The 23729-nt window shown below is 36.5% G+C and overlaps 1 protein-coding gene across 2 annotated transcripts; it reads left to right on the top strand.

Moving 5' to 3' along the window:
* The first annotated feature begins 697 nt into the window (after window positions 1-697).
* LOC128861651 (uncharacterized oxidoreductase YjmC) lies at window positions 698-22711 on the top strand. 2 transcript variants are annotated; one of them, XM_054099939.1, is made up of 4 exons: window positions 698-852; window positions 1217-1579; window positions 17637-18589; window positions 22280-22711. In XM_054099939.1, the coding sequence occupies exons 2-4, from the start codon at window positions 1354-1356 to the stop codon at window positions 22436-22438; spliced, it is 1338 nt and encodes a 445-aa protein (XP_053955914.1). In that variant the 5' UTR covers window positions 698-852; window positions 1217-1353; the 3' UTR covers window positions 22439-22711. The 2 variants fall into 2 exon arrangements, with proteins under 2 accessions (XP_053955914.1, XP_053955915.1); XM_054099940.1 differs by having other exon boundaries at window positions 1186-1579.
* The last annotated feature ends 1018 nt before the right edge of the window (window positions 22712-23729 follow it).

Below are 23729 nucleotides of genomic sequence, written 5' to 3'. Positions count from 1 at the left end.
TTCTCTACAGTAACGTGTGGATTTTCTGAGCCCCAAATCCGACAATTTTGCTTATTGACGTAGCCACCGATGTGAAAATCAGAAAAGAAGAAGAAGACTCATCACTTTGGAAATAGGTTTTCCATATTTTCCAATTTTGTTCAAGCGGATAGCGTCCCATTTCGTAAATGTCAAACCTTTAAGTAAATTATGAAGACATTTGACATGCCATTTGTGTTACCATTCTCAAAAAAATAGGTGGTTCAAAAAGCAAACTCTATATGGCCCACCCTATATTTATTGATTTATAATATTTGTGTAGGTATGAGCTTTAAATACTGCCCACAGCCACTATTTTAAAATTGACTTTTAAATTTGTTGCTCTCTCAGCGCCAAAGTGCATACATACATATGCACATATACAGAATATGAGCAGCTGTAGATAGACTTTGCGATTTCTCTTGGCTGCTCTCAAGTGCCAAATCGCTAATTTTTTTCTGTAGCTTCTACCAACAACACATTGAGTGAATAAATACCAATTCGATTCGCAATCGCTTAGGCGAATAATATCTGAAAAAGAGACTGCGAGAAATGGTGAGCCGTGTAAAATATTCTCGCACCGGCTGTAGGCTGTTTTATGCTAATATTCTTAAGGAAGGTTGTATAAACATGCTCACATATATATAAGTAGAAGCGTGTTACTTGGACAATTGTAGCAGTAGCATTCGGCGGGCACAAACAGTACAAACAGTGGTCGACGAGAGCTGGACGCGGGCACAATACTGGGCGTAGTGGCATTCGTTATCTGCTAAGGTTACGGATATTTGGAAGCTTGAGAAAATTAAAGAATTTTTCGTTATTACGAGTATTAAAGTGAGTGTTGGTAATTTTTATCAAATGAATTAAGCAAATGGAGCTGCTTTTACTTCATTCGTATCAAAAAAAAAAATAAAATAAATCAGTGACAAAAATTATCGAGTGCATTATTTTCAATATATTTGTGTACTTTTGCTTTTATATTACTAAATGTATATGTGTGCTTATGTATGGATATGCGTGTGCAGCTTCAGCTGATTGACTAATACATAGTATGTGTGTTTGTATGTATGCTCGCATATCTACACATGCATACACAAATCTAACATAGTTATGTACATATGTCGTTATTATTATATTTGTATTATTTATCACTTTCTGTGTTTAAAGTTATTATGAAGTAATGATTTCCTGTGTTTAGAAACAACAAGAACCACGCCGCATAGCCAGAACAGCTGATTACTAATAGCAAAACAAAGGGCCAAAGATAAGAGATAGTTCAGAGAACCTTTTAGTATTTCGGTTTATGAATTCGCCTGACTCTGCACCAATAACAAAATGACATCTTTGATATTAAATTGCCCTGTTGCTTCGCGGTTGGTTGGCAATGCACAGTGGCGCTGTTCGTCATCCCTGATTCTCAAATTCCTGCATGAAAAATATCCAGACAACACACAAAACTTTTTGATGACTGCATTTATAAGAAATGCTAGCAGCTTAACGATGAAACGTGAGCAGAACCTCGAAAAGCGAAACCAGGCAGCTGCGAAAAGCTTTTACTACGGTAAGTAAATTTTCAGATTTGTTTACTACATATTTACATATGGCTACGGCCGCCGTAGCCGAATGGGTTGGTGCGTGATTACCATTCGGAATTCACAGAGAGGTCGTTGGTTCGAATCTCGGTGAAAGCAAAATTAATAAAAACATTTTTCTAATAGCGGTCGCCCCTCGGCAGGCAATGGCAAACCTCCGAGTGTATTTCTGCCATGAAAAAGCTCCTCATAAAAATATCTGCCGTTCGGAGTCAGCTTGAAACTGTAGGTCCCTCCATTTGTGGAACTACATCAAGACGCACACCACAAATAGGAGGAGGAGCTCGGCCAAACACCTAACATAAGTGTACGCGCCAGTTATTTTTTTTTTTTTTTTTACGATATTTATTATATTGTTTTATTTTTATAATTGCTATTTTTTTCGACACGTTAAAAATATTTTAATCCTTAAGTTCCACGTAAAGCACCTTCCTAAAGCATCCAAATTTACCTAATTTCCTTGTTTCAGAAAAAAAAATCCCATTCCTCAAACTCAAAAAAACAAAAAAATGAACCCTTTCCATCCTTACTCCCGCACAAAAGTCAGCGCGATATTTGCATTGTGGCTGCTAAAACAAAGAAAGCCACACAGTTACACTTTGCATCAGTGGCGCCAGCAAGAGAAGCGGGCAACTGCTGTAGTAGAGCAGACACACCAAATTTATTGAAGTCCTCAACCATTTGTGCGATCTTCTGGCAGAGAAATGTGAAACACAGATGGCGCTCCAAGCAGTAAGAAGGCGCTGTTCCTAAGCAACGGCAGGTGGGCATTCCCACTATTTCGCACTGGTAGCAGCAGGATAATCACCTATTCTGTCAGAAATCAAATAAATAGATTAAAGCAACCAACGCAAGACCAGTCTTGTCGAGGCCCTATGCTCCCGAGAAGAGTGAACAAGCAAAAAAAAAAGTGTAAAATCCTTCATATGCTTTCGAGTATTCAGCGCCTTGCTGAGTGACTCATGTCAGATAAAACTTTGTCACTTCGCTTGGCATTTCTAACTTTGACCCGCACGCGTAAAACGAAAGATGTATGTCACGATGAAAAAATTTACAGCTTTTCCGCATTGTTTGTTTACTTGCCAAACCGGCTATGAATTTTATACACTTAAATAATAGGTATTTCCATGATTCAATTATTAAAGGTTTGCTCACTAGTGACATTCGCTTTTTGACACTCCCTTACAAAAGGTTGTATTTAAGAAGGTGAATAAAGGGGAACAAATTAAATCCTTTTTGGTAAAAATGGTAGCAAAAAAGTATTTTTTTTACTTAAATGGAAGCAAACAACGAACGGTTTAAAAAATAAATTTTATTTAATGGACTATGAATAAGTTCGTGCGGTTTTTTTTCGAAATTTGAAACTTTATTGACGTAAAATGGTTACAAATTTAATATTCAAAATATTGTCCATCGCTTACTACTACTTTTTCCCATCTTTCTGGCAATTCACGGATTCCCTTTGTGAAAAATTCGGTCGGTTTTGCCGCAATCCACGAATCGATCCATTTTTTGACTTCATCGTAATTACGGAAGTGCTGGTCAGCCAGGCCATGTTGCATCGATCGGAAGAGATAGTAATCGGATGGCGCAAGGTCTGGACTATACGGCGGGTGGGGTAGGACATCCCATTTGAGCGTTTCTAAGTATGTTTTGACCACTTGTGCAACATGTGGCCGAGCATTGTCATGTTGCAAAATAACTTTGTCGTGTCTATCGGCGTATTGCGGCCGTTTTTCTCGCAGTGCTCGGCTCAAACGCATCAATTGTCGTCGGTAGACATCCCCCGTAATCGTTTCATTCGGTTTCAGTAGCTCATAATACACAACACCCAGCTGGTCCCACCAGATACACAGCATAACCTTCAGGCCATGAATATTCTGCGCCGACGTCGATGTTGAAGCATGGCCAGGGTATCCATACGTTGCCCGACGTTTTGGATTGTCGTAATGGACCCACTTTTCATCGCCAGTCACAATTCGATGCAAAAAACCCTTTCTTTTGTGCCGTTGAAGCAGTTGTTCGCATGCCATAAAACGGCGTTCAACGTCTCTTGGCTTCAATTCATACGGCACCCAATGGCCTACCTTTCGGATCATTCCCATGGCTTTTAAACGTTTGGAAATGGTTGATTGATCAACTCCCAAAGTTTTTGCAACCTCTTCTTGCGTTTGAGCCGGATCTTGATCGAGCAATTCCTCCAATTCGGTATCCATGAACTTTGGCGGCGCACCCTCGCGTTCTTCGTCTTCCAAGCCAAAATCACCACTTTTAAAGCGTGCAAACCACTTCTGGCACGTTCGCTCAGATAGAGCATGCTCACCATAAACTTCCACCAAGATACGATGACTTTCGGCTGCTTTTTTCTTCATATTAAAATAATGAAGAAGAATTCCCCGCAAAAACACATTATTTGGCACGAAATTCGACATTTTCAAGTGTGGTAAAAATATTGTTGTTTACGCTTCAAATAAAAAACTTATACTGACGTTTGTGCCTTACGACAGTAGCTCTCCAATGAATGTTTGGAAATGTGGATCGATGGAATAATAATCAAGTTACGCCATCTGTTGTAAAACCGCACGAACTTATTCATAGTCCTATTAATATTTGAATTTAAATAATGGTACAAATAGAAGTTATTAGCGGAAGTTACCAAGTCTGATATTAAAACAAGAAATTATTTCACTTAAACCAAGATTTTATTTTGTGAATTAATTTTTAAATTTAAAACCGATCACGAAGTTGCAAAGTTTCGCCAATATGAAACTATTTCGTTAAAAGTAGATAAATAATTGGCGCCTACAATTCTGTTAGGTCCTTAGCCGAGATCCTCCTCCTATTTGTAGCGCGTGTCTTGATGTTGTTCCACAAATGGAGGGACCTACAGCTTTTCATGCTGGTATTGTACTTCTCTGGACACTTCATCCATCCATTGGAAACAAGTTCCTTCAATACCAACTTTCTTATAATGAGGTCTGCAATGTTATCGATTGCGTCGGCACTATCCCATTATTCTCCCTGTCGTAACTCTTTGGAAAATGCTCTTTTCAAAACATGAATTCCTTCTAAATCACCACATCATAAGAAATAAAGCTTATCAAATTCTCCTTTTATCGATCTCGGATTACCTCAATTACTCTATCATGTCCTGACTTAAGCGGTATATATTCCATGTCATACTACCATAGACCTGGACATACCGATAAAAACTCTTTAGCGGGTTGTTGATCGTACGCAGACCATTTTGAAAATGAAATGTTTTTTCTACAAATTTTACTTTTCCTCCACTTTTACTAAACATTTCTAAAGCTAGCAACCCAGTGTATTGCTAAGGGAGCTGATTTGTCAAGAAGGAACGAGAAAGCTGCTTCCTGAGCAAACCTTTTATTATTGAATCATGAGGTATTTCAAATAAAAACAAAATCTTTCAAAATGTAGAAAACTTCAAAATGTCAATGCTGCGTGCGAAAGCTCTAGCGAGATCGTGACAATGCAGGCCTTTTCGCTTTCAGCTTTGCAGAAATGCACCAACGAGATCCAGGATAAATTTCAAAAGAGTGGCCTTCTGTATTTTTTGATGTGTTGCCTTTTCATAGCCTGTATAAGTTTCCATTTTTTTATTTTTTTCAAGTATTTATTGCCGTAATTGTACAATTAGATCTCGGAGAATTAAATAAGGTTATTGTTTTGGAGTTTGGCCGAGCTGCTCCTCTACCTCCTCTAATTTATGGCGTGCTTGGTATGCTACAGCACCGCCGAACGGTAGATGGGTTTTTTTATGAGTAGCTCTTTCATGACAGAATCGCACTCGAAGGTTTGTCATTGCCCGCCGAGAGGTGACTGCTATTAGAAAAAATTGTTTCAATAATTTTGCGTTTCGTGCTTGGTGATTCGAACTCAGCCTCTTCCGAATGGTAGTGACGGCTAAGGCAGCCGCCTGCTTTGCACTGCATTTTAAACGTTTTATGTGATATATTTTGAATGAATTTCTTTAATTTCCTCTTAGCTATCAAAGCGGATCTGTTAAGCAACACAAAGCAAATGTTTTATCTGATATTTCCTTTATTCAACATTTCCTGCTTTAGAGGCTTAAAAAATCGATTTTTTTTTTTGCATAAATGTCTTCCCAAACTTCCAAGAATGTGTCCTCAAAATTTCAGAAGCAAATTCAAAATATTTTCGGAGTTACAGAAGAAATTGTGAGCAAGCGTCGAGCAGGTATACGAGCGGCCGGATCGCTCGAAGTTCGATTTCTCGGTTTTTTATTTTTACGATTTTTTCTATTCGGCGGGAAAGATAGGGAAATAAAGAACTTTTTGGGTTTTTGGTATCAGATGAAAATTGCGACCTGCATCTTTCCCGCCGCACGACACATGTACACTCGAGGCGCCTCGGCAAAGTGATTGTACCAGGCATAATATGACATATATTTTAATGAAAATATTTGAGAAGACTGTTGAAATATATAACTATAAAACCAGAAAGTTTCGTTTCAATCGAATATTTCTTTCCTTCCCCAAAAAATCCACGAAAAAGTCGATGTTTTGAAGACTCTAAAGCAGGCTCCCCCCTTAATGTTTTCTTCGAAACCCTTCTGATTATAAAAACTAAGTGGCTTAAGTACGTTTTTCAAGGCACTAAATGAATGAATAGTCGGTTCTGTTTTCCATTTTTTTTTATTTTCATAAATTATTTTATAAAAATTAATCTTATACAAATTTTTATTTTTACTTACTGAAATATATTTTAATATAAAATATTTTATTTGCGATTTTAAAACTGATCGTTACATACGAGTACGAGATTAGCATATTTGCCAAGTTTCTTTAAAAGGCCTCAATTATTGTTCCGGTTATTGCCCATTCATATAGAAAAACGTGCAGACGATAGTTGTTTATCCAAAAAATTTTAAACTATCAGATAGCTACATTTGAGTTTAGTCTTTTAACGGATTTAAGCAATTTGAATGCACTGGGCGTGGGACTTGTTCGAGTTTATACATTTCCAATACTAGCGAGTTTACAAAATTGCATTGAAATCCGTGTATGCGTGTGAATGTACCGATTAGTCTGCTCATGCTAAACATTTTCATATACATTTCTTTTTATTTATTTCGATGCGGGCATAAACTGATGCAAACAACCCTCTCTTCTGGGCATAAAAATATAATTTTCATCGAGTTCCACTTCGAAAAGTTTCACTGTGTGCGTATATTTTTGGCACACACAATTAAAAAATTTGCTAATTCTCTTGCATAATAACATGAGCGTTGTAGAAATAGCAAGAATGAATGCAAAAATACAAATGCACATAATATATATTATATAAATATGTACATACAAAGTCACACAACACACGATTGAAAAAAAAAATCTATTTACTCACGCCTTCATAAAAAACAAAAAATAAATAATTGGCGCGTACACTTCTGTTAGGTGTTTGGCCGAGCTCCTCCTCCTATTTGTGGTGTGCGTTTTGATGTTGTTCCACAAATGGAGGGACCTACAGTTTCAAGCCGACTCCGAACGGCAGATATTTTTATGAGGAGCTTTTTCATGGCAGAAATACACTCGGAGGTTTGCCATTGCCTGCCGAGGGGTGACCGCTATTAGAAAAATGTTTTTATTAATTTTGCTTTCACCGAGATTCGAACCAACGACCTCTCTGTGAATTCCGAATGGTAATCACGCACCAACCCATTCGGCTACGGCGGGTTATATATAAATATATGTGTATATTCCTAACGTATAATGGATTGCTTTCAGACTAGAGTGGAACTAGTTGAATTTAGTATGATACTAGTCTCCGGATTTTCCCCAACTAGTACATACTTTTGAGTCTTTACGTGGAATTATCAATTGTGTAGAGTTGAAAATAAAGGTCACAACATAATAACTAATTCAGTGACATTTGTTCTAATAATTTTCTATTTGAAAAAAAAAAGCTGCAATTGGCATCAATTGGGGACCATTACAAATCATTGCATTGCCTAGTTTCTACTTAAGACTGCCACCAAATGATGCTGTACAATTTTGAGTGCATTACGTAACATATGAATAAACCACACAAATACAAGGTCCGGCACTCGAAGTGTAACCAATTAAAAAGGCCATAAATTTATGGCTGTACAACTAATTAATTTCGTTTTTTTTTAACCATTTATTTAAGTATAAAAGTGAAAAAATATTTTATTCAAAATATTGTCCATCGGAAGCGGCAACTTTTTCCCACCTTTCAGGCAATTTATGGATTCCATCTCAAAAAAACTTCTCACCTTCTGCGCCGAGAAAGTCATCAAGCCATTTTTTAATAACTTAAACATTGGTGAACTGTATTCCAGAAAGTTGATTCTCCATCGACCGAAACAACTGGTAATCAGAAGGAGCTATGTCTGGGCTATAAGGCGGGTGAAGTAAAATTTCCCATCCGGCATTTTCCAAATAATTTTTGACCGGTACTGCCACATGTGGCCGAGCATTGTCATGATGGAAAATCAATTTCTCGTGTCTGGTCGCCCATTCTGGCCGTCATTCGGTTATTGCTTGCTTCAAACGTATCAATTGTTGCTTACAGCTCTGGCCCGATTTAACAGCTCATAGTAGAGCACACCCTTCTGATCCCACCAAATACAGATCATTACCTTCAAACCATAAATATACGGCTTTGGTGTCGATTTGACTGGTTGGCCTGGCTTCACATATGATCTTCTACGCTTTGGGTTGCCGTAATGATTCCACTTTTCATCGCCAGCGGCAATACGATGCAAAAACGATTTCTTTTTGTGGCGATTAAGCAGCATTTCAGACATGCAAAATCGTCTCTCAACGTCTCTCGGTTTCAATTCGTGTGGAACCCAATTTCCTTGTTTGTGAATGTATCCAGCTGCTTTTAAACGTTTAGAAATTGCTTGTTGAGTGACTTCCAATGTTTTTCCAAGTTCTTCTTGAGTTTGACATGGGTCTTGATCGAGTAATGCCTCCAATTCTTCGTCTTTAAACTTTTTTAATGGACCTGATCGCTCTTTGTCTTCTGTGTCAAAATCACCCCTTTTAAATCGTGCAAACCACTACTGACATACTCTAACCTCTGGAACATATTCAGGATAAGCTTCTGAAAGTAAACGATGTGCAAATTTTGTCGTCAAAAAAAAAAAAAGACAATGTTCGGAAATCGATTGCGTTCGGCCAAGCGAAGCAGCTCCTTCGCTCTCTTAAGTCTGACTTGTTGCTGCTTTGGTGTGAGATCGTGCGCCTTTTGGCTCTTGTAAGGCTTAACTTTGAGCCCATATTTCAGTATGCGGCGAATGCTACGGTCAGATATTTTCAGTTCTTTCGCTATTTGATTGGCACTTCGTCAAGTCGCTTCTTCACTTTTTGCCAGATTTCGCTCCCAGCGCCTACAAAAAAATATATTTTAAATGAATATTTTATATATGTATATATAGCAGAGTGTCTACAATTTATAAATGATAAATAATTCGATGACATTTAGGCGTAATTAGTACTATACCTCGGAGATTTCTGACGGCGCCAAATGTTATCTGTCAATGTTTCTGAAGTTAATAATCAATAACAATAAAGATCAATAATCACGCCCGCATTTCATAGAAAATTCATAAAATATTTCTTTTTACAATTTTTCATTGCCTAGTTAAGAAAATGTGTGTGAAATTTGTATAGAATATAAATACATACGCGTATGTACACCCATAGTCAAAAGTAAATATTTACACAAAAATATTCACAATGTTTGCTAGGAAGCCTTTGTTTGTTGTTGTTAAACAACTTTATTGAAAAATGTTGTTGTTGTTGAAACATTTATAGTATGCAAAGATAACTAGTGCAAATCCAAGGACACCAACGGTAGATTTCACAATAAATCAAGCGCTTGAATTCATGCTAAATTTCAGCTTACTTTGGACTATGGCTGTACACACAAGACGAATCTTTTAAAGGTAGTATCGGTAAATCAGCTGACTTGTTTTTTTTTTTCTACCCCCGTGTTCACGTGGCTCTCAGCGCAGATTGAAACAAGACGAATTCATTCTTTGTTCTCTACTTTGCCATTACTGTGCTTTGTCAATAAAAAGTACAAAATATTGTTGTTGTTTTAGGTCCACTACCTTTAATGAATGCGCATTGGCTCTACATGAAATTAAAGCAAAATCCTATGCCGCAACCTCCATAAACATATTGCGATTTATTTTACCTCAGTGTGATTAAAATATTAACGAATTTACACCTCAACCACACCCACTTCGTATATAAAGTTCATTTTTATTTCTGGTCGTGCGTCCGTCTATGTACAAGTGCTAACCCGAATAATAATAGACGACGATCTTCTTGTGGTTAGGATTAAAGAATTTTATTGAAATCATGCGCCAGGTTTTTTTCTTCTGAATTTACGCACTCACTGGCCGCACGTGCGCTATGTTAGTTTACGTTCACGAAAAGCTATTTGTAAATGCCATTCATAAAATGTGATATTAAAATAGATACATATGTATGTATGTATGTATGTATACTTGATTGTAATTCGTTCATTGATACAAAATGATATACAAAATGAAGTGGTGTAGTAAGAAACGTGAATTAGTCGTATTTGCAGTTGATAAAATACAGAGAATTATCATAAGTGATTGATGTTTCGCCTGAACGAATAAAGATAAGAAATAAACAAATAAAAATATTTTATATCTTCTATTTTATTTACTTAATGGAAATCAATAGGTTTCTTTGAGAAATACAATACATAGTTTTTTTCTGAGGCAGCAAATTGTTTTTTTTTTTGCAGTGAAATATAAAGAGAAGAAGAAATTTGTACTTATAGTGCACAGCATAAAACTTGCTACCCTACCATTTCTAAGTATAATTTTAAGAAATTTCGCACATTATTATAGATTCTGAAATACTCAACCTACCACCGATTGACATTGCGGCAGAAGGTCTAGCAGCTAGATCTGCCGCAAGACTTAATGCAACGGGCGAATTTACCTGTAAAATACTCGAACATACTATAGCTCAATACGTATGAGTTATCGGACCAATACGGACTATATGACTCCGAAATACAATTGGGTGACAAGGTTCCGAACAACAATAGAAAAAGAGGGGTGGAAAAGAGGTATGAAAGCTAGCCCTAATGCGCTTAACATATTTACCGACGGCTCGAAAACGATGGGCTGGTCATCAGGCGGCCAATTAAGCTCCCTGACCATTGCAGTATTTTTCAAGCAGAAGTCTTTGCGGTGGGAAAGGCTGCAGAAATAGCACTAGCAAGGACATCGAGCAACTCCAACATAAATGTGATATATACATTAACAAACAAGCGGCAATAGAGACAATAAACTCATAAGAAATTTCATCTAAAAACGTCCTTAGAACCAGGGAAGCCATAGAGAGACCAGCCGCAGACAAACGGCTACACATCTATTGGGTACCCAGACATAAGGGCATTGCAAATGAGATTCTTAAAAGCGCTGTTTCCACTCAATTCGAACAAGAAAATGACAGTGAAACCTTTAAATACGGTTTACAATGGCATCGGACATGCGGATATGAAAGCACGGATAGACAGGAGGTGGAATAATTTAGCCACTTCTAAAACCGCGAAAATCATGTGTACACAGAATGCAGATAACTACGCCAGATTCGTACTAGTCCTGTCTAGAAAGGAAAGCAGAACTATCGTAAGTATACTGACAGGCCACAATTTGTTAGCGGCAGGAATTACAAACAATGATAGCCGCAGATTTGCAATGAACTAGAAGAGAGGGAAGCTCTTGAACACCTTCCATGTTCTTGCCCTGCCTTAGCTAGGACCCGAATTAAATGCTTAGGAGCTCTACAATATGAGAGGTTAGAATGCCTTTTTGGGGTTAGAGCTTCAGAGCTTACTTAGATTCGCAAAAGATGCAGGCTTATTACAAGAAACCTACTACAAGGAAACGTAAGGGTCAAGCTCTACATTGGTACGTCTAAGGACGATGGCTTTCAGCCTGTCATGCCAACCTAACCTAACCTAACCTATAGATTCTGAAAAACTTTATTCATATGTATATGAATAATACACTTTGTACTCATTCGTAATCAAAAAACAAAAAAAAGAATTAAGTTTGTCTGCTGCATCAACAACGGCAAGTAAAAATGTAGCTGTAATGGTGCTCACACTCACCAACGTAAACCTACGCCCGTATCAGCTGACTAATGAAAGTCCCATGTAAATAAGTTCTCACTACCGCTCCGTAGTATCGTAGATCGTTTTTTCATCGTGTCAGCTGATACAGGCGTGCGCTTACGTTGGCGAGTGTGAGCACCAAAGGTAAGAAATTCGTATAGCAAAAGTATTGATACGGTCGCACTTTGAAGTAGCCAATGCGCGAAATAAAGGTAGTTTTGATTTGCGATGCTTTGAAATAATATTTATTGGTAGACTATTTTCAGTATAACCGATGAAGTTCATTTATTCGCATCTGTGTTTACTTTTTCACGTGCCCAATCAAGTCTCGAAAAGAAATGACATTAGGGAAGAATTGACAAAGAAGGCACATTTGTGCGCATGCATAAAGATGGAAAATCATGCTCAGAAATCGGGAACACCATTAGCAGGAGTAAATGAACAGTGCGAAAGGTAATACAAAGATTTAAAAAGGAGAAAAGGATCGAAAATAAGCAGATATCAGGCCGCCCTAGGAAGTTGACTGAGAGAGATAAACGCCTTATCAAGAGAACAGTAGAAAAAAATCCTTTGGAAAGTGCTCCGAATATAGCTACTGTATTGCAATCATACCTAAACACCATTATTTCACCGGCTACAGTGCGAAGGCCAATCAAGAGAAATGGATATAAGACATGTAGCCCCTTTTGTCAGTGATACTAATATAAATAAAAGGCTCCCAGAACTTATGAACATAAAGAATTTGTCTTCTGGGACGAAGTAATTTTCTCCGACGAATCAAAATGTAATATTTTCGGAAATGATGGGCGACATAAAGTGTGGAGAAAGCGAAATGAAAAATTAAATCCAAAAAATACAATTAAAACGGTCAAACATGGAAGTGGAGCGTCATGGTTTGGGGCTGCATGTCCACATCATGTGTTGGCAATCTTGTTTTTGTTGATGAAATAATGACACAGGAAGTACATAATATGGCTATGAATAAGTTCGTGCGGTTTTTTCGAAATTTGAAACTTTATTGACGTAAAATGGTTACAAATTTAATATTCAAAATATTGTCCATCGCTTACTACTACTTTTTCCCATCTTTCTGGCAATTCACGGATTCCCTTTGTGAAAAATTCGGTCGGTTTTGCCGCAATCCACGAATCGATCCATTTTTTGACTTCATCGTAATTACGGAAGTGCTGGTCAGCCAGGCCATGTTGCATCGATCGGAAGAGATAGTAATCGGATGGCGCAAGGTCTGGACTATACGGCGGGTGGGGTAGGACATCCCATTTGAGCGTTTCTAAGTATGTTTTGACCACTTGTGCAACATGTGGCCGAGCATTGTCATGTTGCAAAATAACTTTGTCGTGTCTATCGGCGTATTGCGGCCGTTTTTCTCGCAGTGCTCGGCTCAAACGCATCAATTGTCGTCGGTAGACATCCCCCGTAATCGTTTCATTCGGTTTCAGTAGCTCATAATACACAACACCCAGCTGGTCCCACCAGATACACAGCATAACCTTCAGGCCATGAATATTCTGCGCCGACGTCGATGTTGAAGCATAGCCAGGGTATCCATACGTTGCCCGACGTTTTGGATTGTCGTAATGGACCCACTTTTCATCGCCAGTCACAATTCGATGCAAAAAACCCTTTCTTTTGTGCCGTTGAAGCAGTTGTTCGCATGCCATAAAACGGCGTTCAACGTCTCTTGGCTTCAATTCATACGGCACCCAATGGCCTACCTTTCGGATCATTCCCATGGCTTTTAAACGTTTGGAAATGGTTGATTGATCAACTCCCAAAGTTTTTGCAACCTCTTCTTGCGTTTGAGCCGGATCTTGATCGAGCAATTCCTCCAATTCGGTATCCATGAACTTTGGCGGCGCACCCTCGCGTTCTTCGTCTTCCAAGCCAAAATCACCACTTTTAAAGCGTGCAAACCACTTCTGGCACGTTCGCTCAGATAGAGCATGCTCACCATAAACTTCCACCAAGATACGATGACTTTCGGCTGCTTTTTTCTTCATATTAAAATAATGAAGAAGAATTCCCCGCAAAAACACATTATTTGGCACGAAATTCGACATTTTCAAGTGTGGTAAAAATATTGTTGTTTACGCTTCAAATAAAAAACTTATACTGACGTTTGTGCCTTACGACAGTAGCTCTCCAATGAATGTTTGGAAATGTGGATCGATGGAATAATAATCAAGTTACGCCATCTGTTGTAAAACCGCACGAACTTATTCATAGTCCTATTATGTATATTTAAAAATCCTTCAAGAAAACTTGTTATAATGCGCTGAAAAAATGGCATTGTCTGGTGGATTTTATTTCCAGCAGGACAACGATCCTAAACACACCGCGCACATATTAAAGATGTGGCTAATAGACAAAGTACCTCATTTGTTACCAACGCCGCCACAGTGCCCAGATATGAACCCTATAGAGCATTTATGGGATCGCTTGCGAAAACGATTAAGGAAACACCACATAGCTTCCAAAATTCGACTTAAAAGCTTGCTCGCAGTCGAATGGCAAAATATTTATAAATTCGGATTATACAAAAAACTTGATTCACTCAATGCCTGACCGACTAAAAGAGGTTATGCGATTACGACGATATCCTACTAGATATTAAATGCAATTTTTCTCGAATTGTTATTAAACTTTTTCATACATAAATACTTTATTGCAAGAGGATCAACACTTTTGCTGTTTTTTCTATGGTTTTTTTTCTTCTTATTTGAGAATGCGATAGTTTGTATTTTCTTATATTTCATGCGGAAACAACTGGATTTGAACACTGTATATACATAGTTATGTATTCGTATTAATACAATTCAAAATTCGTCAAATTTTTATGCAATAATAACACAGCCAAAACTACACTTAAAAAAAACTGGAATATAAATATATGCACATACACATGCATACATAAGTATTTCTTAATTAATTTTAATTCTTGGCTTATATCCAACTCAATTCCATAAATGTTATAAAATGTATCAAACATATGTACATACTTATATACACATATGATCATTAAAATAGGTAAGGCCCCACGTTCATACGGAAAATTCTTCTGCTAATTCTTTTTTAAATTAGTAATAACAGATATTCAATTGTGTGTGTTTTTATCTATTTCATATACGGATGAGATTAAGTTTTTATGGCAGTCAGTTTAGAATAGCCAACTCACTTAGAACCCATGTGGGCCCGTTGTGGTACCACTGTGTAATACGGGAACCTCAGTGTTTATTCATCATTGGAATCATTTAGACGCTCTTATGAAGCGTAGAATAGGTTTTATCCCTACACCGGGTAGTTCCATAAGAGAGTCAAAAGAGTATTTTCCTAACAATCTTGCCTTACTTCTAGCTGAGGCTGGCCAATTACAGAAGAAGTGGTCTACTATTCCCCTTCCTCTTTCTCGTCTCCACAACTTCTGAAGGATTCCCGAGAAAATACTCCTAGCGTAGAAGAGTGCCTACCTAACAGCTAATGACCGGTAACACAAGCTACAAACTTCGAGATGTTCTCTCTTGAGAGGTTGAACAATTCTCCTGACCTTTTCTCATAAATATATTTGCGGCCGAATTAGTCTGGTTTTAACCCAAGTATAGCTTAATATAACAAATATAAAGAATAATTTGAGGATCTTTTTAAACTGAAACCCGGGACAAAAGAAACAAAAAGGCAATATTGGTGTGGACATTAAAATAGGTACGAAATAGAAATAAGTACGATGCAAAAAGAACTCAGTGATTTTATTAAAAATGTTGCTTAAATTATCGGAGTTTAATCAGTTATCACTGCATCCCCGATGATTGTCATTGGCTTTTTGTATTCGATTTGGTATAGAAAACTGATCCTACAGCAGCTTCTGTCCGAGTGGAATACCATAGTTCCTTGATTTTTTATAGTTGCAAAAATTGAAATCAGCCAGGAAGTCAGCATACGAGGTGTGTGCGAAAAATAAGGTGGATTTTAATATTTCTCAAAAAATATTTATTTATTCATCAATTTTTATTTTATTTCCTTGAAAGTAGTCCCTCTCAGATATAAAACGCTTGTCCCAGCTTTTTCTCCAATCCTCGAAGCAACTCTGATATGCACTTTTTGGTATGTCCTTGAGCTCTTTCAGCGATTCGGTTTTTATCTCCTCAATCGTCGCCAAACGCCGTCCTTTTATGGGTCTCTTCAATCTTGGAAACAGGAAAAAGTCGCAGGTGGCCAAATCTGGTTAATACGGTGGCTGAGGCATGATAACAGTGTTGTTTTTGGCCAAATAAACTCTCACAAGCAAAGATGAGGAGGAGGTGCATTATCTTGATGCAAAAGCCATGCAAGTTTTTCACAATTCCGGGCTTTTTTTTCGTACAGCTTCACGCAAACGGCGCATAACTTCAAGGTAATACTCTAAATTTACCGTACGACCCTGCGGTAAGAACTCCTGATGCACTACGCCTTGGTAATCGAAGAAAACAGTGAGCAAAATCTTGACATTTGATCGAACTCGGCGTACTTTTTTTGGTCTTGGCTCTCCTGGACTCTACCATTGGGACGATTGGGCTTTGGTTTCGATGTCATAACCGTATACCCATGATTCGTTACCAGTTATGCCCCTTTTAAGCAAATCATTCAACAATTCCTCAGCGATGCTCATGTGACGTGGTTTTTGGTCGAAATTCAGCAATTTCGGAACGAACTTTGACACTGCCACACATTTCATGCACAACATTTTCGAAAAGATTTTATGGCATGAGCCAACCGATATGCCGACATCCTCAACAACTTCTCTAATTGTGATTCGACGATTCCCCACTTCACATTTTCTTTACTTTCGTAACATTTTTATCAGTTGTTGATGTGCTGTGGCGTCCAGAGCGAACGTGGTCATTCACGTATTCTCGATTTTCTGTGAAAAGCTTGTACCACTTATAAACTTTTTGGAATTGTTGTAAAACATGTGGAATTGTTGGAAAATGAAATCCCGAACATTCGACTGAAATAAAAACCATAATTTGGAAGTGTCCTGATTTCAATGGCCGCAACTGTACAATTGTTTTCTGCTTCGCTTTAGTATAAACTCACATATAAGTGTGCGATTTAAGCAGTGTACTGCTCACAAGAAGATTTATACACACACTCATGTACAAATAATGTGCACATGACGATTATTTTTGCTAGCCAGGCATCCGCTCATGTTGAATTTATTGCTATTATTTTATATGACACAGCCGATAACACATTTTCGAAGAGATTCTTTCGAATAAAAAACCACTGCTGCAAACCCAAAACATACCTGTACATCTATAACGGGTGACCATATAGAGTTGATGGTTTTTCCAATATGTATGTCTCGTGCATAGCAGATATATATTGGACATCTAAGTGCCTATTTAATCATACTTTCTGAATGCTTGAAAATAATTTAAAAATTTTGAAATTTCGACTCAGTTGCTACCAATAATTTGTGCTACCTTCAAAATAAAGGAAGTATCAGTTTAATATATCAATTTAAAACCCCTAGCTTTTTATTAAATTTTGTTGCCTATCGTTCTTGTTTTGTTACCCTTTATTTGTACAAATGTTAATATAAAAAACAATTTCTGCTTTCCTCTCCGCTGCTAAGCTCGTCATACACGGCTTCATTCTTATTCACTGTATTTGAACGCAGAGACAGCAACCCAATTATTCTCATTCGTTCGCCGTCAATCGAGCGAGATCGTCGTTTCTATTTCGCTGGCGGCTCAGTTCGTTTTTGTATTTGATTTCTTGTCGTAGTTTTCATCAATTTAAGAATCTAAGTGCGCTCTGCTAAGTTTTCACTTATTCACATATTTGTAGATAGTCAACACATATCGCACAGAAAGATGTCGAGTTGTCAGCAACCCAAACTGGTAGCAGTCGCCGAGTCCAAGCGCTTCATGACCGATTGCTTCTTGGCTGCCAATGTGCCCCAGGATCACGCCCAGGCCATGGCAGATCTGCTAGTAGCTGCTGATTATCGTGGTCACTTCAGCCATGGCATGAATCGTCTCGAAATGTACATTAACGATTTGGCGATCAACTCAACGAATGGAGCTGCCACACCTACAATACTCAAGGAGACACCAGCCACCGCTTGGGTGGATGGGTGCAATGGTTTGGGTGTAGTTGTGGGTAATTTCTGCATGGATTTGGCCATAAAGAAAGCGAAAACCGTTGGTGTAGGCTGGGTATGTGCGAAGGGCTCCAACCATTATGGCATTGCAGGTTGGTACGTACTACGCGCTCTGAAAGAGGGTTTGATGGGCTTAACCACAACCAACACGTCACCATTGATGGCACCCACTCGTTCTAAGGAAGCAGCATTGGGCACTAATCCATTGGCGTTCGGTGCACCTGCAAAAGATGACAAATTTCTGGTAGATATGGCCACGACTGCAGTTGCAGTGGGTAAAATCGAAATACAACGTCGCAAAGGTGAACCACTGCCCGACGGTTGGGCGCAGGATCCAACAGGCAAGCAGACCAATGATGCTGAACTGGCATTCAGCACCGGCTGCTTAATGCCACTTGGCGGCGCTGAAATTTCCTCCGGTTACAAAGGTTATGGACTTGGCGCTATGGTGGATATTCTTTCTGGCGTATCAGCGGGTGCCAATTATTCGACAAAAGTTCGCAAATGGACGCATGCGGGCGCCAATACTGCAGCTGATTTGGGACAAGTGTTCATTGCCGTAGATCCCAATTGTTTTGCGCCAGGCTTTGAAGAACGGCTAACTGACTTCAATTGCCGCCTTAGAGGATGCGAACCAGTAAGTGAGAATTATTTGTTTAGCTAGCAAATTATGTTGAAATGAAAAAAGTATTTATATATACAAAAATTATTTAAAAATATTTATAAATAAGAAAATAAAAGGTAAGCATAAATTAAAAAAAAATAAACATAGAATAAAAGACATAAAAAATTAAATTTAACAAAATATACAAATAAGAAAATAAAATGAACATACCATATATAAATAACAAAAAAAAAAAAAAAAAAAAAAAAATCTCTTTATAAAATAATAATAAAAAAGTAAAAATCAACAATACTAAAAAAAAAAAAAAGAAAATTAAATAAAAATAAATAACGGAAAATTACTTCAACAAATAATTAAAAAACAAAAATAAAAGCATACAAAAAAATAAACATGAATTAAATAAAACACGAACGTAAAATAAATAAAAAAATTAAAAAAAAAATTATCACTAAATAAAAATAATAATAAAAAAATAAAAATCAATAATTAAAAATAAATAATTAAAAAATAAACATACATTAAAAAAAAAATAAATATATAACAAAAAAAAAACACAACATAAAAATAAAAAAGAAACGTAAACTCGGAAGAAATAAAAAAAGCACATAAAATAAATAAAAAAATTGTTAAAAAATCAATAAATAAATAAAGAAAAAATAATAAAAATCAATTAATTAAAAAATAATAATGAAAAAAGCAAATAAATAAAAATAAGCATAAATTAAGAGTAATTAAAATAAATAAAAAATTATATAAAAATAAATAAATACATAACAAAAAAATTACTTAAAAAAAAAGAAAAAAATAAGAAACAAAACAAAACGAGACAAAAAAATAAATAAAAATAAAAACATAAACATAAAGTAAATAAAAAAAAATAAAACAGAAATAGAAAAATAAAAAAATTAAAAAATAATAATAAAAAGTAATAATAAGAAATAAATAAAAAAAATAATAAAAAAATAACAATCTAGAAATAAAAAATTATAATAAAATCAATAAATAAAAAATAAACATAAATTAAAAGAAAAAAATAGATAAATAAAAAATAAACATAAATTAAAACAAATAAGAAATTAATTTAATTTAAAATTAATTAATAAGTAACAAAAGAAAAATTAAAGAATTAAATAAAAATAAATAGAAAGAAAATTATATATTTGTATATATAATTGGCGCGTACACCCTTTTTGGGTGTTTGGCCGAGCTCCTCCTCCTTTTTGTGGTGTGCGTCTTGATGTTGTTCAACAAATGGAGGGACCTACAGTTTCAAGCCGACTCCGAACGGCAGATATTTTTATGAGGAGCTTTTTCATGACAGAAATACACCCGGAGGTTTGCCATTGCCTGCCGAGGGGCCACCGCTATTAGAAAAATGATTTTCTTAATTTTGGTGTTTCACCGAGATTCGAACCGACGTTCTCGCTGTAAATTGCGAATGGTAGTCACGCACCAACCCATTCGGCTACGGCGGCCGAAAGAAAATTACTTAAAGAAAAAAAAAAAACAAAAACAAAACAAAAATGAGGATAAAAAAAAAAATAAAAAAATAATTGAATAAAAAACTTAAAAACCAAAATGAGTACAATAAAATAACTTGAATACATTATTTCACTACACTGTGTACCTATTTTGAATAATTAACAAAAATATTTCTAAATATTATAATGTAAAAAATTACTTAAACAAATTAATAAAAAAAAAAATAACAATAACAAATAAAAGATAACATAAAATAACTAAAAACATAAAGATATAAAAAATTATTGGAGGTTGAATTAGTTTTAAAGGTTTTTTTCGAAGATATATTTTATTCGAAGTATTGGCCATCGCTAGCTACAACTTTCGGGCAATTTCCGGATGCCGTTTCTCCAAAATTCTGGCCGCTGCTTGGCTATCCATGACTCAACCCATATTTTGGTAGCCTCGTACGAGGAGAACCGCTGATCCGCCAAATCGAGACTCATATGCCGGAACAAATGATAATCGGAGGGAGCTATGTCTGGACTATACGGCGGGTGGGGTAACACCTCCCAGCCAAGCGTTCCAAGGTATTTTTTGACAGGTTGAGCAACATGCGGCCGAGCGTTGTCATGTTGCAAAATAACCTTGTCGTGCCTTTTTACCGTTTCCGGCCGTTTTTCTTTCAATGTCCGGCTTAAACGCATCAATTGCAGTCGGTAACGATCTCCCGTGATTGTTTCGCCCGGTTGGAGCAGCTCAAAATATACGACTCCGACCTGATCCCACCAAATGCAGAGCATGATTTTCTTGCCGTGAATATTCTGCTTGGCCGTCGACGTTGATGCGTGGCCGGGCAAACCCCATGATTTTTTGCGTTTTGGGTTATCGTAGTGGATCCATTTTTTGTCGCCAGTCACCACCCGATGCAAAAAACCCTTCCGATTTTGTCGCTCGATCAGCAATTCGCACGTAAAAAGTCGCCGTTCGACGTCGCGCAGCTTCAACTCGTACGGGACCCAATGTCCTTGCTTTTGGATCATTCCCATCGCTTTTAGACGCTTGCAAACGGTTGATTTATCAACTCCCAATGATTCAGCAAGCTCTTCTTGGGTTTGGCACGAGTCCTCGTTTACCAATTCCCCCAATTCCGCGTCCTCGAACTTTTTGGGCTGGCCAAGACGCTCCTTGTCTTCGGTGTGAAAATCACCACTTTTGAATCGTCGAAACCAGTACTCACATGTTGAAATCGACGGAGGCCTCCTGGGTCTGGGTAGGCCTCCTGCAGCAATTCACGGGCTTGGGCTGTATTTTTTTTCAAATTGAAGCAGAAAAGCAAAGCTTCCCGCAAATTGCGTTTCGACGGCACGAAAGTTGACATACTCGGAGCACGAAAACACTGCGTTGTTTATACTTCAGCGAAATGACAGATACTGATAAACAAAGCCTAGGGATGAGGCTTTGTCATGAATATATATTCAGTATTGCCAACGCGATAAAGTGATAAATAGCGCCATCTGTGTGTCACCTTTAAAACTAATTCAACCTCCATAATATAAAATAAATTTAAAAAATAAAAAAATTAAATAAAAAGAGTAAAATAAAATAACTTGAATACACTATTTCACTAGACTGTGTAACTATTTTGAATAATTAACAAAAATATTTCTAAATATTTCAATGCACAAAATTACTTAAAACAAAAACAGAAAAAAACAAAGTAAAAATAAAAAACAAAAAAATAAAAACACACAAAAATGTAAAAAATTAGCATAAAAAAAAATAAAAATAAAATTAAAAAAAAAACAAAAAAGAGAAAAAGAGAAAGAAATAAAAATAAAAAAATAGCATAAAAAAATATACAAATTAACTAAAAAAATAAAATATAAAAATGAGTAAAATAAAATAACTTGAAGACACTATTTTACTACACTGTGCAACTATTTTCAAACATAAATAATTCACAAAAATATTTTTTAACAGTTTATGTAAAAAAGTATTTATAAATAATCAGTTAAGGGTAATTGGTGTACAATTTTTTTTTCTTAATAATTTTTTTTATAAATATAAAGTTATTGCTAACTAGTGTAATTTTTATTATTTAGTGGTCACTAAAAAGGTCTCTGAATTTCAACATAAAATAAATTGCTTCCAATCATTCCTATAAAGAAAATAAATATATTGCTTAAATATTAGCTCTCGAACTTTAATACAAACGTATCTACTTTTTCTCATCAACAGACTGACCCATCCAAGCCCGTTTTAGTCGCTGGCGACAAAGAGGACTTAAACATGAAAGCAGTGGACGAAGTTGGTGGCATCCAGTACTTGGAAAATCAATTAAAGACTTGTGCGGCTTTAGCCGAGCGCTTAAAAATCCAACCTCTCTGCTTTATTTAACTAAAAAAATTATGAATTGTGTGCCTTTGCATTATCTGCATTTCGATTATGCATTTTGAAAATAATGTCTACATATCTGTATGTAAATTTATATGCCAGGAATGACTGTACATAAATTCTTGCATATCAATTTGTGTCTAACTGTCGTAAAATTTTCTATGTAAATGAATTTGCTGCTATCGCAGTTCTAAGCGCATTTTATTTTATTTCTTTAGTTCAAATAAAAAACCAAAGCAACATAAAAAATGATAATAAAAACCAAAACACAAAACGTTCTTGCTTTTTGTTGCTTTTTTTTTAAATGGTACCAGTTTTAAAACATGTCCGAGCAGCTAAAGGTTTTAATTAAATTTAGCCTTTTCAAATTTTACTAAGCAACAAACAACAGAGTTTACGGTATGTGTGCTAAGATTACTTTTCCATTCCAGTTAGATAACATTGGAGCGCCAATGACTTCACCGCGACGTTAGTTGTATAAAAGAAGCTGAAAGACGGCTGCTGATAAGTAGAGGCCCGATAACATTTTGGAAGTTTGTGTTTTCGCATTTGCTGCTCGTACGAAAATACTAGAAACCGTGCCAAAGTTAGAATACTAAGTATGCACAACAATTGATTAAGGTGAACAACAAAACATGATAAAAAAAGGGTAAACAAACTAAGGCTTGCAAAAACATGCCCATATGTTTTTCATCTACTTATAATCAGATACGGCTCGTCTACTACTACCACTACTACGTATTTTTGTACCTCGAGAAACGTGTATTTAATTTCAATAAATAAACGAATGTGCAAATGCATGAAAGTTATTTAAATTCTCTTATCTGTATATAGAGGGTGGTTCGTACACAAGTTTTTTTTTAAATCTTAGGAGGGAAAAAATTAGTTTTATGCTTGAACAGATTTATTAATTTTAATCTTATTTATTTTAAACTTGTTTCCAAAGTACTCACACCGTGCTGAAGTAGCCGAATGGATAATCGAGAGGAGATGGAGCGGGAAAAAGATAGGAGTTTTCAGTGACAGTCAGGCTGCACTGAAGGCCCTGGAGAACGAGAAGCAAACTTCGAAGATTGTTCAATGATGTAAGAAGAAGCTCAATTCTGTCGCAAGACGAAACAGGCTTGTACTTATATGGGTTCCGGGACACTCCGGTGTTCAAGGAATCGAAATCGCCGACGAATTGGCCAACCGTGGATCAGCGGTGCCCTCACAGTGGCCAGAGCCAATAATCGGAATCAATTCCGCAGGAATCATGAACTGGATCAGCGATTATGTAGGCAATTTGAATATA

This window comes from Anastrepha ludens, chromosome 4, assembly GCF_028408465.1.
Source record: "Anastrepha ludens isolate Willacy chromosome 4, idAnaLude1.1, whole genome shotgun sequence".
NCBI classification, from domain to species: domain Eukaryota; kingdom Metazoa; phylum Arthropoda; class Insecta; order Diptera; family Tephritidae; genus Anastrepha; species Anastrepha ludens.
Note: the sequence above shows the minus strand (reverse complement) of the source record. Positions and strands in the feature narration are given on the sequence as shown.

What these genes read in the sequence shown, in the direction of transcription:
- LOC128861651 (XM_054099939.1), top strand. Translation starts at nt 1,354, where the DNA reads ATGACATCTTTGATATTAAATTGCCCTGTTGCTTCGCGGTTGGTTGGC. An exon ending in TGCGAAAAGCTTTTACTACG is followed by an intron (nt 1,580 to 17,636) that starts GTAAGTAAATTT and finishes ACATATTTGTAG; the next exon opens with ATAGTCAACACATATCGCAC. An exon ending in GCCTTAGAGGATGCGAACCA is followed by an intron (nt 18,590 to 22,279) that starts GTAAGTGAGAAT and finishes TCTCATCAACAG; the next exon opens with ACTGACCCATCCAAGCCCGT.